The sequence below is a fragment of the Eumetopias jubatus genome, unplaced genomic scaffold (assembly GCF_037043125.1).
Source record: "Eumetopias jubatus isolate StellerSeaLion01/CBP00866 unplaced genomic scaffold, mEumJub1_p1.0 scaffold_6, whole genome shotgun sequence".
Taxonomy (NCBI): Eukaryota; Metazoa; Chordata; class Mammalia; order Carnivora; family Otariidae; genus Eumetopias; species Eumetopias jubatus.
The window spans coordinates 114,382,155-114,394,744 of record NW_028274812.1 but is presented as its reverse complement, the minus strand read 5'-3'; the positions used below and the strand labels follow the sequence as shown (position 1 = coordinate 114,394,744).

General features: G+C 51.1%; 1 protein-coding gene across 1 annotated transcript in view; it reads left to right on the top strand.

Moving 5' to 3' along the window:
• The window catches only part of ZFAND3 (zinc finger AN1-type containing 3), a 330,031-nt gene extending 319,169 nt beyond the window's left edge, over positions 1–10,862 (top strand). Inside the window, exon 6 of the mRNA XM_028120759.2 lies at positions 8,486–10,862. Coding sequence (XP_027976560.1) covers positions 8,486–8,640 — 155 coding nt within the window. The 3' untranslated portion in view covers positions 8,641–10,862. The remainder of the gene's footprint in view (positions 1–8,485) is intronic.
• The last annotated feature ends 1,728 nt before the right edge of the window (positions 10,863–12,590 follow it).

The window sequence follows — 12,590 nt, the reverse complement described above, 5'->3', positions numbered from 1 at the left end:
AGGGGGTGACAAAAGCCGGAAGAGCCATGCCAGCAGCAGCCAATTGCCTTGCGCTGGGGGCTTTCCGTGCACTGGCTGCTTTCATGTCCATAACCCATTTTATGAGAGGCACAGCTGAGGCTCTAAAAGGTTAAATGACTTAGTCGCATCACACAACTGTCAGAGCAGTGCAGCTGGAACTTGAGTGCAGTACTTTGGTTCCAAAGCACAGGCTTCTCGCTGGATTATCCAGAAAGAGACCTCGAGGTTACCCTATTTATGGGACTTGCCATAGCAGCAAGGGTGGGACTAAGCCATAGATCTTTCCCAAGTCCAGTCTGTCATCTTTGTACTCTCCCATGACCTCACTATATGAATTGGAAGGCCAACAGAGAAAAATGGGGGAAGTAATCCTTTCTTTTCCAAGTGTTATTCTGGACACACATGGCATTTACAGTCCAAGGCCCCTGATAGTCTGTGACTTGCCAGTGTCGTCTTCAGGGATGGCTAAACAGGCCACAGTTCTCTGGCAGGCCTGGTAGCTGAGTTGCTCCTGTGCGCCCAGACGGTGCCCTTGGTGGCCCTTGGGAAGGATGGGTGGGGCCCTTTTTCTTGCCTCCATTGCAGCTTTGGAGCTGGTTTTCCAGGAGAGTGCTCCATTTGAGAAGGTAGTCTTTTAAAGGACAAGGTAATGCTGAAAGAGAAAAGCAAACAAATGTCGAGTCTGCTGAGAGGAGGGTAAGATCACCCCAGAAATAGAAGTTTCCTGCCAGTACCTTACTGTTCTTCCTGAGACCCTGAGAGGCTGGCATTGGTGGGGGGAGGGGATGGAGAGGAGGCCAGGAGTACCAGTACCTCCTAGGGTTTTCCCGATCCTTAAAACCGCCCGAGGTACCAAGAGGCTAATACTCCCTGCTCTCAGCTACTGACATGAAATGATGTTTGAAGGAGCAAGTCATTATTCCTGTGGCAAAAACCGCCTAGAGCCATTTTCTCTTAGTTTTTAAATATATGTTCATCTGTAGGTAAAACAGCCTAGCAGAATGTGAGCCTGCAGCCAACTCCTTCTCTTTTGTGCTGAGGTGTTACAGGGCTTGCTTGGAGGGGGGGTTCTCACAAGTCAGAGTTGATGACAAAGTATCCTTCATGGTGCAGGTGCCCTGCCCCACCTCCCACCCCTGGTGCCAAAAATAGGACTGTTTTTCCTGGGGGGAGGCAAGAACCAAGGGCGGCAGAACTTGTTCTCTGAAGGACAGGCAAAGGGAGGCTGCCGGAGTTGTGTGACAGCAGACATTACTGGAACAGGGCACACGTTCCCCCCAGAGCAGAGGAAAGAGGTCATATGAGTTTTTGCAAGAAGGGAGTGTCTAGAGAGCAATAAAAGATACCAAGAGGGGTGAATTTTTTATTCTTTTAAAATGACATGTGTGCAGACTGCATTGGGAGCTTCGTCACGCTGGACCGCGACGGTTTTCTCTCTGCTCCTGCTGACTGTTCTCTCCAAGCCGTTTGCTGAGTGTGCACAGCCGCCTGAGGAGCCCCTCACACAGGAGGTTATCCTGTTTATGGGACTTGCCATAGCAGCAAGGGTGGGACTAAGATCTTTGCCTTCTGTCACACTGCCTCTTGTTCTAGCAGTTAGCTTGTGTCTGAATGGTATTATAATTGATTTGGGGGGAAACAGACGACTACTTCTGTTTTAGCATTGTCTTGGTATGTTTTACTGTTTTTTATTAAATTCTTGAATAGAATAGGCTCTTCCAAATTGCAAGTTCTCCTTCCCTCTGAAGAACAGACAGACTGATGCCCATCCATCCATTCTCTCCCCCAGCCCAGCTAAGCACTGTGTCTGCCAACTCCATGAGCCAGGATATCCAGTTCTGTTTCTTGGAGTGTGATGCTTTTCCCTCCATCTTGCAAAGCCAGACGTGGAGGAGAATGTAAAGCAGACATATTCCATTCCCGAAACACCTGCAGCTGCTTTGCCTGTACCGTGGGTCTGATGAAATAAAATGCATTAAGATCCTTTAACCCGTTTGTGCTACAAATTCTGCCTTGGGCATTGGGTCAGTGGCTGTGGTGTAATCGGGATTGAAATGGCCAGTGCTTCCCAGCAAGCTTTCCTGTAGCCACCTGCTATTCCCAGCATGTACTTACAAATGAGCTGTGAGGTCAGTGTGCTGTCCTGAGCTTTAAGAAACTTTTACCTTGCTGGAAAAAATGTGATTCTTTTTTCTAACGAGCTTGCCGGGTCATTTCAGACACATGGGTCAGGCATATTTGTCATTTGTTGTTTAAATAGGCATGTAGATCACAAGTGGTACCTATTGATGAATTGGGATTTGGAGTGTCCGTTACCTAGGTTTCTCAGGAAGCTTTGGGAGGTCTCGGGTAGGTTCTGTTTGCTGGAGCCCATGCTCATGCGTAGGAGCAGTCTCTGATTTTCCTCCTCACTGGACACACCTGCCTAGACCTCAGCACCACGCTACAGCCAGCAGAGGGGGGCTGGCCGGCAGGTGCACCGGGACGGACGTGTGTGCATACAGCAGCATGCGTCCGGCTGCACACCCGTGGATCGCGTTACAGAGTCAGGATTTTTAGTTTCTCCTTGAACCTTTGGCAATTTGAAATTCAAATGAGCAAGAAAGTGTAAGGTATTTCTTGTAAGTGAGGGTAAAAAGCACCCAAACACCTGGAGCTGAGGCCTGCCCTGGTCTGTGACTTTACTAAAACTGCCACTGTGGGTGAGCCTTCAAGGGGGGGAGGGGGTGTGTATGGAATCTGCAAGAAAGCAAATGTTTAATTAACTAAAGTCCAAAAGTATTCAGGGCTGCCCAGCTTTGCCAACTTTAAAATAGTGCTTTTTAGGGGCACCTGGGGGGCTCAGTCGGTTAAGCATCTGCCTTCGGCTCAGGTCATGATTCTAGGGTCCTGGGATGGAGCCCTGCATCCAGCTCCCTGCTCATCGGGGAGTCTGCTTCTTCTGCCTCTGCCCCTCCCCACCGCTTATACTCTCTCTCATAAATAAATAAATAAAATCTTAAAAAATAAAATAAAAATAGGGGCACCTGTGTGGCTCAGTCGGTTAAGCATCTGCCTTTGGCTCAGGTCATGATCTCAGGGTCCTGGGATTGAGCCCCGCATTGGGCTCCCTACTCAGTGGGGAGCCTGCTTCTCCCTCTGCCTCTCCCCCAGCTTGTGCTCTCTGTCAAATAAGTAAAATCTTTAAAAAAAAAAAAAATAAGGTAAAATAAATAGTGCTTTTTACTCCAAGATGAAGCCGATAAGCAGCATTTCTGCCTGACGGATTGAATAAAAATGTCAAGGACTCAGACTTTGTGGATTTTGGCATTGCTTTCTTCATCTCCCTTAGGAAATTCCATGAAAAAAGTTCCAACCCCCGCTTAATTCTTAGAGTTTGGAGGGAGGTGCTGGGGCGGGGGTGTTGGCGATACAGGGCCTCAGCCAAGGGTGGGCACTGCTTGCAGAGTGTAAGGTTGCCTCCCTCCCTCTGCCCCCAGCTCCTCCACCCACCTGCCCTGTCCCCCAGTACATTAGGCATGTCCCCTGGCTTGTGGGTGGGGAGCAGCAGAAGGACTGAGCTGGCAGGTGAGGCAGTTTTCTGGTTCAGCCGCCCTCAGGGCCCTGCCTGCCAGCACTACTGAGAGGTAAAGAACACAGGGTCTGGGGGGAGCCTTCTTCCCAGTGTTCCTCTTGGTCAGTGATTGTTGTGGATTTTTGTAAACGAGTGAGTGAAACAGGAAACAGTGCTACAACTTTCATAGCACTTAGAGCAAAGTGTTGTGTGTCATCTTTGATAATGGCATTTGTGCAAATTGTTCTCGGTCCTGTGTGTTTAGTCTCAAAATACCCAAACCCCTCCCTGTGTACGCAGATGTGAAGTTTTAACTGTGGATGAGGGCACCAGGATGAACAGTATGATTTCCACATGTTAGCTTTAAAAGCTGAAGGGTCAGGTCGGAAGTTTGGTTCCCACAAGATGAGCATCTTTAGAAACCTGTATTTCAGGTCTTTGTGAATCTTAGAGAAATGAGCCTCAGTTCTGTTTTGTGCTGAGAATGTGTTTTCAGGGCCGTTGGGTATTGGGCGTCTTCAGGTTGATGTGGCTATGGCTCTTGGCTGCCGCAGGCCCCAGGTCCACATCCGGAGGGCTGAGTCCAGAGGTGTGGTTTCCATTAAAATGCCTATCCTCCCACAAGATGCCCCCAGGCTTCTCTGTTTAGGGCAAGTGACCTGAATGCTGACTTCTGTATTTCTCATGTCATGTGAGGGAGAAACCCTTTCTGGACAGAGGGGGTTAGATAGTCCCTAAATTATGTTTTCTTGCCTTATGCCATAATCCTGTGTCTGTGATAGTGACAGACTTAAGGAAGCTTCTGGTATCCCCCATCTCTCACTGTCCACAGCCCCAGGCTTCAGCACCCTGGGATGAGCCCAGGGTAGGTCAGCCACCATGGCCATCTAGGCAGGCAGCCTCTTCTCTCCTGATGCTGCCTGCTTAGTTGAAGAAGACTTTTTCAGATTGAGGGCGTGGCTGCTGGAGACCTTCCAGCTCAGGCTCGCAGGGAGGGGCTGACTGGGATCACCTGCTGTGGTTGGCCTCCTGTCCCTCTTCCTACACGCTGGATGGCCTGTCAGAAGCCCAGGGAGTGGCCAGCGGAGAGGGGCGTGCATGGAAAGAGGGTAGGCCATGGAACAAAGTGCTCATAGAGCCTTCTTCACCCTCCCTTTTTAATCAAGGGCTCATCCCAAATTGCTCCTCAGTGCCAGCAAACAAAGAAATGCCCACACAAGTTCTTGAGTGTTTTGTGCAGATTTATTGAAAACAACTCTGGCTGCCTTATAGGAGCTCTGCGGCTGCCTCCCAGGCCAGAATGTCACGGAAAACCAGTAATCCGGGGCTCTAAGGAGTAGGGTGACCAGCCATGTGACGTGGCAAGGAAAGGGCTGAGGTTAAGCCACATTTAGCAGGCAGATCATATTTTCCAAAACTTTTGCTTTGGGGGTTTTCCTTCTCTGTTGGGGATCAGCATCCTTTTAATCATACTCTCCACCCCCTCCTCATCCCTCTGAAGTACTGTTATGTGGTATGTAGCTGTTGTAGGCAAAAGTATATTGAAATTATTTTTCAAACTACATGATGCTGAACTATGGGACCATAAGGAGAGTATGGCTATGGATTGTATGTATGCAAATGAGCGACTGAATTCAATTTTGATCTATAACTTCTTTAAATCAGGGAAAAAAGAATTGCATGGTACCCCGGGTGATGATACCAAACCCATATTGCAGCTCAGCTGATCAATTCATTGTCCTCTGTGCTTTCATCCCTTCGGACATTGCCTTGGTTGACGCTCTCTGGAAAGGCCCCAATTGGTTGCTAGTGAACGGTGTGGAGGATCGCCTGGTCCAGACGGGCTGTAAATCCCAGACAGGCGTTTTAAAATGGTGTTCATTACTGAAATTAAGAACAGTCATCTTCCCCAGCAGCCTGAACTCATTTCTCCATATCCGGCTTGGTCTAAAGAATCCAATCAGAGAGTAATTGAAAGTTCATGACACCTGCAGAGGTTTCTGGAAACAGATCTGTGGGTACCAAGAAAAGAGGACAGAGATTCGTCCCACCCACTGGTCATTCCCGCCCTCCCCTGTATCCAGAGCCGCCCACTCCCCCACCACTGAAACCGAAATGCATTTAGGCGATTGGCTGCTCTCCGTGGATAATGCCTACTCAGCATTTGGGACAAGTTCCAGCATGTAACTTCCTTTTGGTGAGTGACCCTGACAGGAGAGGGGATTGAGCTTAATTTATGCCAGCTAATAACCTCAGTGCAGCAACTTGGGCAGCCAGCTTTCCAGAATTTGCCCAGACTTTTCCCTAGGGAATGACAGTGCCGTATATTCTAATTGTTCCCCTTGCCACTCCCAAGTACAGCTGCCGTGTACTCGTTTTCACCTTTCCGAGATCAAAGCCAAGTGTCAAGTTGTGTCTAACAGAGGTGCGCAGAACTCAGATGGAGAAATGTGTTTCTGGCTGGCCGGAGAATCCTCGGGTCGGGAGAGAGAGAGAATCAGGCAGCTGCTGTGGTTGTCACGGCCTGTTTCCTTTTCCAGATGGAGCCTGGGGTTCTCAGATCCCCCGAGGTGGCGGCTCTCTAACCGGCAGAAGGCAAGCTAGGCAAAGTCATGGGGGTGTGTAGTGAGGACAAGACTAGAGCCTCTCCCCTCCACCCCAGTCTGCCTTTGACTAATGAGGTGTTAGGCTCATCCAGGGCCGAGTTAATTTCAGAGATAATCCACTTCCTGCTACTTTGATTCAGCCAGCACCATTCATCAGAAGCAGAGAAGAGCGCCTGGGACCCTCTCCTACATCATCCCAGTATCTTGAAAATAGGAAGGGGCAGCAGGGGTTCTCTCACGCCTTATTGTAGATGTTGAGGTTATAGAAATATGTCAGGACTTGGTGACAGAAATGTCTACACACACATCATGCCACCATATTGTGGTGCCCCACCCCAGGCCCTGACTTAGTGGCAAGTTCTTCCTCCTGCGCCGCCCCCCCCCACCCCAGGCTTCACCCCAAAAGACAGTTGTGTTTGTTAGATGGAGGATGCATATTGAGGCCACCCACACTTAGGCTGGGAAGTCCTTTAGGACAAAGACAACTGCTCTCCAATATCTTCGAGTAATGAACTTATCAGTAAATATAACACATGAGCTCATTAATCTTAACTTTGCTTTTGGACCAAGTGGGAGCTCGGCTTCTCAGGAGACAAAAATTTCATCTCTGTTCTTTTTCTTAAACCCAATCCCAATTTAGAGTCAAACATATTGCCCTGCTGTCCCTGGGAAGCAGTTAATAATGTGTTTTTTCTCATAGCGGATGGTCCAGACTCAGCCTGGTCACTCAGGCCCCCAGGCCATGTGCACGTGCTCTGTACACAGTATGAGCTCAAGGCATCTGAACAGGGCTGGCTGTATCAGCTGAGGAATGTTCTCTAGATGAAATGAATCTTACAACTGTTGCCTGTCCTGGCTACTCTGTCTTTGCTTCAACTAATGCTGTTCTTCTAAAATCACTGCCTCCACCCTTCTTCAGCTCTGATAAGAGAAATTGAGGATGTAGAGATGGATGCATCACACCTTTTACAAGGGGTGGCTACCCATTCACTCTGGGCAGTGAGATCTAGGTGTAAAAGAAGTCTTGAAAAGAAAGAAAGAAGTGCCTGGGAAGTGATGTTGTTTGTGAGGAGAGCATTGGCCTGGAAGGGCTGCTGTGGGATGGGATGCCTGCCCACGCGCACAGCGAGAGGAGGTTTAGGAAAGGTTTGCCTACAGGTGGGTCCTGTGGACCTGGGGTAGGCCTGTGGGGCCTGTAAGTGTGGCCACATAGGACTGATGGGGTGAGCGGGGGCAAGGAGTCAGCCAGCACTGGCCGGTGACTTCCCAGCCTGGATCCTCCCCTTCCCCCTCCCCGAGAGAGAGGGACAGACAGACCTAGGGGACATCAGTGTCTGTCCCCTGCACACACATCCACACATCCATCAGCAGTTGTAGAGATTGAGCAGAATGGGAAGGGAAAGGGCCATATCCTTGGCAGCTCTGTGTTGCCTTTGTCCTCTGAGTCTCCCGCTGATTCCCTGAGGGCCTCTCTTACTGTTTCTTCTCAGACTTTACCTGTACTGTTTCCTTGCTCTGTGGGCCTCGCCTGGGTCCTTTGTTCTGCCAGCCCCAGCAGTGTCTCCCTTGACGTCTCTGCTCCAGAAAGAGAGGAGCAGCCCTGCAGCCTCCTGACCTACCAGGTGGAGTTAGAAGCATCTAACCTAGAAGGTTCCTTTGAGATGGCTGGCGATTAGAGCACATTTCTGTTCTTTCCCTGATTTATTTGTAATACCTTTTCCAGCACTTGAAATAATCCATTTTCCTTTGAGAGCCTCCCCTCACTTGTGGGCTGTGGTTTGATCACACCCACCATCCCCCTAAGCCCTCACTATACAGGAGGTAGAATGTAATTTAAGCCATAATCATTTCTGCTCCCTCCTGCCCTGCCTCCTAGAAGTGGTGGGTGTCCTGTGGTAGATACTAGTTTGCCCAAGCTGGGAAAGTGCTGAGCTGGCAGCTCTCTGCCCTCCCGCCTATTTGGTGGGGAAGGAGGGGGCTCAGAACCCACTCATCTCCTAGGGAAGGGGGTGTGTCTCACTGCAGCAGTCATCCTTGGGGTTCCACCTTCAGGGTTCAGGCAGGAGCAGTGTTGAATGCAGAGTCAGCCTTTAGGCAGCCACCCTTGGACATTCTGAGGCCCCTGGGCTGACTTGAGGAGCTGGGAGATGGGAAGGTGCGGCCCCTTCGTGGGTGGCACTCTGATAAACTCTCTAGTAGCAGGAGCGCCTGCCCTCCTGTCCTCCAGACCAGAATGAGAGCTGGGCTTTGGGCGTTTGGAGGCCACCCTAACAGTGTGTCTTCTCTGCTTCTCCCACTGTTGCAGGTTATGTGTTCTGTATGTTACATCGCCTCCCCGAGCAGCATGACTGTACGTTTGACCACATGGGCCGTGGCCGAGAGGAAGCCATCATGAAAATGGTGAAACTGGACCGGAAAGTGGGGCGCTCCTGCCAGCGCATCGGGGAGGGGTGCTCCTGAAGGCCAGGCATGGCCGCCACATGACGCTGTTCTTAGTTCACTAATGTTAGCCTTATTTAGGACAAAGTCAGCCAGACACCTTGTACTGGGCACGCGTCAGACTACAGCCAGTCCGTTTCCTTTCTTTAGCCAGCCATCCTGGTACTGTAGTTTAGGGGTTGATGGTGGTTGAAATTGATTTCTGGCTGGTTACTAAGGTGCCTGCTAGCCATTGTATAAAATTAAAACATGAAGAATATTTTTTTTTGAGCATGGCTAGTGGATTTAAAACAACACATACCTGTCACTGCTGGAGTCAAACTTTTAAAAAGCCTTAAGCGGAAAGTGTTCCAGATGGAGACTCTGAGTTAATAGAGGAGTAGAAGCTGGTGTTAAAGTTCCCATGACGCACATGGCTTTGCCAGAAACTCTGGTTAATGTTCGGCCTTTCACCTCTTCACTTATCCTTAGTCCCAGTAGCCAGGATACCTGATGGCCACGCGTGCCTTGGCCACAGGAGGCTGTTGAGATTGGCCACGTGGCTGGGCTGGGTGGTGGCTTCGCTCTCCCACAGAGCTGGAAATGGGGGTGGGGGGGCAGGTTCTTAGGAAAATTTTTTACCTGACTTGCTATGAAAAAACTCTCTCATCACATGAGAAGAGAAACAATAACCTCACTTTGAAAATTAGCTCCACTCAAGACTAGTCCATGTACGAGACCCATCTTTTCTACACAGGACCCACGGTCATGAGAAGCAACCAGGGGCGCACCCTGACCCCACTGGCTCTGGTTTGCCATTTGCCAAGTGCAGGGATCTGGCAATTGATCAAATAAGGCTAATTACAGCACAGCAGCTGCGGCTAGGATCTACAAACTGGCCTCTGCAGCTAGATTTCTATATTGGGGGTTTTTAAAAAGACATTTCATAGCCGACGGGAATCAGTAGAAGGGCTGGGGAGCAGGGGGGAAGCTGCCGCCTGCAGGCTCTGCCCCCTTCAGCAGCCGCCCGCCCGGCCCTCTCTGGGCCAAGAGGCAGTGCCACGGCCCAGCCCCTTGTGCTGCGCAGCTCCGTAGTCCGGGGACCACCTCTACCACACAGCAAGTCTGGGAGGGCGAGGCGGCCTGCGTGCCAGGGGCAGCGGGGGGATCTGTCTAGAACAGTGGTTCGTGGCTGTGGCCCAGCTCCGAGAAAGACCTTGGCTCTGGCATTGGGGGTGGGAGGGCACGTTTCTCAGCCTGTGCCGCTTCCTGCGGGCAGAGAGGAGTTGGTAGCCATGGTAGCTCAGGCCAGGTGGGGAGAGTGGATATGGGCCTGTTGGCCCAAGTTAGGGAATCCTCCCCGATCAGGTGGGGGCGGGGAGGGGAGACAGGATTAAGATTCCCTGGAAAGCCTGAACAGGGTTGAGTGGGCCAGAGACCCCGCATGGTCCAGGCTGGTGAGAGTCGGAGGCTCCTGCAGAGGCGGTTTGGATCTGCCCACACACAGGCTACTGGAATAGTTTAACCCAGCAAACTTTCCCTTTTATACCACGACCAACAGTTCGACTGTCTGTAATTCACAGCCAAACACCTGCAGCTACAAATGTGTTTTGATCCGGAATACTAAAGTAGGAAATCATGCTCTTCCCAACCTCTTCCTCCCATCCACCCCCACCAGAGTGGAATCCGCTGCAAAATCTCCAGCCTTATTCTTGCTTCAGGACCCAGACCGGTGTCTTGCTCTAGGGCAGCCCAGGGCAGAGGGGCCAGGTCTGCCCGCGTTTACCACTGTTGTCAAGCCACGGCCCTCTGGCCAGTACATGGCCATCCTCAGTGAGGCGGCCCACCTAGGCCCCCCGCCAAGCTCTGATCCCGAAGAGGCCCCCCTCCCCCACACGCCCTTCCGGCCCTCCTCAGGCCCCACCGCTGCTGCCTCGAGGCAGGGATGGGAAGCAGGCTCTCTGGGGAGCCCAGGGGCACACAGGGCTCCAGCCCATGTTCACTTCCTGGTGGTAGAGCTGGGGGTGGGGGGAGGGCTTGTCCCCTGCAGTATCTGTTCTGTGAAGTTTGTTAAATGTAAGGAAAGCTTAAATTCTTGTATCTTTAAAAGAGAAGATCTTATTTAACCCTTTTGTGTTTTAGATTTACTTACACACATAGCCTAGAGCTCAGTTTTAGTTTTAACATTGTGAAAATATTAAAAGACTCTTGTAACTTTATTCTTTTTTCTCCTGCTGAAAAAAAATTAAACCAATCGTATGAAAGTTTGGATTTCTCTGTTTTGCCAGTTCTCCTAAGTGCTACCTGTATAGCCAGAAAAATGGTGGACTGTCTCCCTGGCCAGGGCTTGGATGAGGTGGGGGAGCAGGTGGCTTTTGTGTGCAGAGAGTGCCTGTCCCTGCTCTGGGCTCGAAGCTGCCCCCCTTGTTTCTGTGGGAGGTCATGCCTTGGGAGGCCATGGGGCCTGGCCCTGGGTGAAGGTGTGTCTGTTGGGCCAGGCCTTTGCCGGCAGCGAGGAGGTTACATGTTGGGGGGCGGGGGGGGGGGGTGGGAAGAAATGGGCACCCGCCCTGAGGGCTCCTCTGTGGTGTGTGGGTTGGGCGTGCCTGGGTCCTGGGTCCTGGGGTCTGGGGTCTGGGAGGGGCAGCATCTGGAGGGAGGAGCAGCATGATGGATATGCTGTGTGAACTCTGGGGTAGAGGAGGCACTTCGTACGCCTTAAGGTGTTCAAAAACATTTCGGGAGTTGTAGTGTCCCTCCTCACCACCTTTAAGGCACAGTGTTGACCACACAGTCGTCATTGAAGATGATGAAAACTCCTCGAGGAAATCAGAAGTGGGGAGAGAGAGCACAGGAGTCCGGTGGCCTTGGAACACGCCGTGCCTGGCCGTGCGCCCCCTTGTCCCTCCTGCTGATCTGGGAGGCTTTGTTTGCACCAGCAGGGGCCACGGCAAGAGGAGAGGGCGGTGGGAAGAAGCGGCAGCGATGAACAGGGCTTCCTGGGGTGAGTGGGCGGGGAGGCCTGCGGCTTGCTCCAAAGGGGCCTACAGAGAGGGGGCACCCCAGCAGGCGCCAGAGCAGCAGAGATGCCCAGGAAAGGTCTGCAGCGGCCTCAGAAATTTCCTCCTTTGCAGCCATTCTCAAAGCTGCCCGAAGGAGGGCTCCAGGAAAAGAGGAGTAAGCAGAGACAAACGTAGAGGCCTGGAAATCCGGGGGAGTGCCGGGCAGCCAGGGGTGAGGCCCGCCTGCCATCTGACAGAGCTGAGGGCTCCACCCTTGATCCACGCTTCTGTCCCAGGGATGGGGCAGGAGTCTGACAGAGAAAATTAAGTAAAAATACACCGTTTATTAATGCCACACAAAAAATACTAAGGAAGAGGAACCATGGACCATACATGACAGCTGTGATTGCATACAAATAATAAACATACAAATAATGATGCATGTTGCTCTGGCAAAAATTGATGACGGAACTCTTGAGACAGGGAAAGTATGTGCAGCGTATAATGGGGCTAAGTTCTTATGTCCAAGTCAGCAGATAATGCATAAAACTGAAAATTCAAGAGCGCAATAGAAGCATGTTACCTAGAAATGTGGAGGTAAATGCAGAGGAAAAAGCTAAAAGTTCAGTGGTTTTCTTTGGGGGTGGAGGATGGGAATGCGGTGAGCCTTATTACTACAACTATACGCATGTGTAACAATTTTTTTTAAAGTTTAAAAAATGACAGAAGGGACCAATTCTCTCAGGCTGTCAGGACTTCAAGAGCTCAGGACCCCGGTGATGCAGAGTGGAATACAGGTTTCCTGGCCAGAGGTGTTCTGGAAGATGCAGGTGGCTGGTGCATCACAACACACGATGCAGGACTTCTTTTTACCATAATCACGACACCCTGGGACAAGTTACCCCACTTCACTGAGCACCTCCTGTGTGCTGGGCACTTGAGGAAAACTCGGGGGTTAATTCTGGCCAGGCCAGCCCGGAGCTTCCAGTG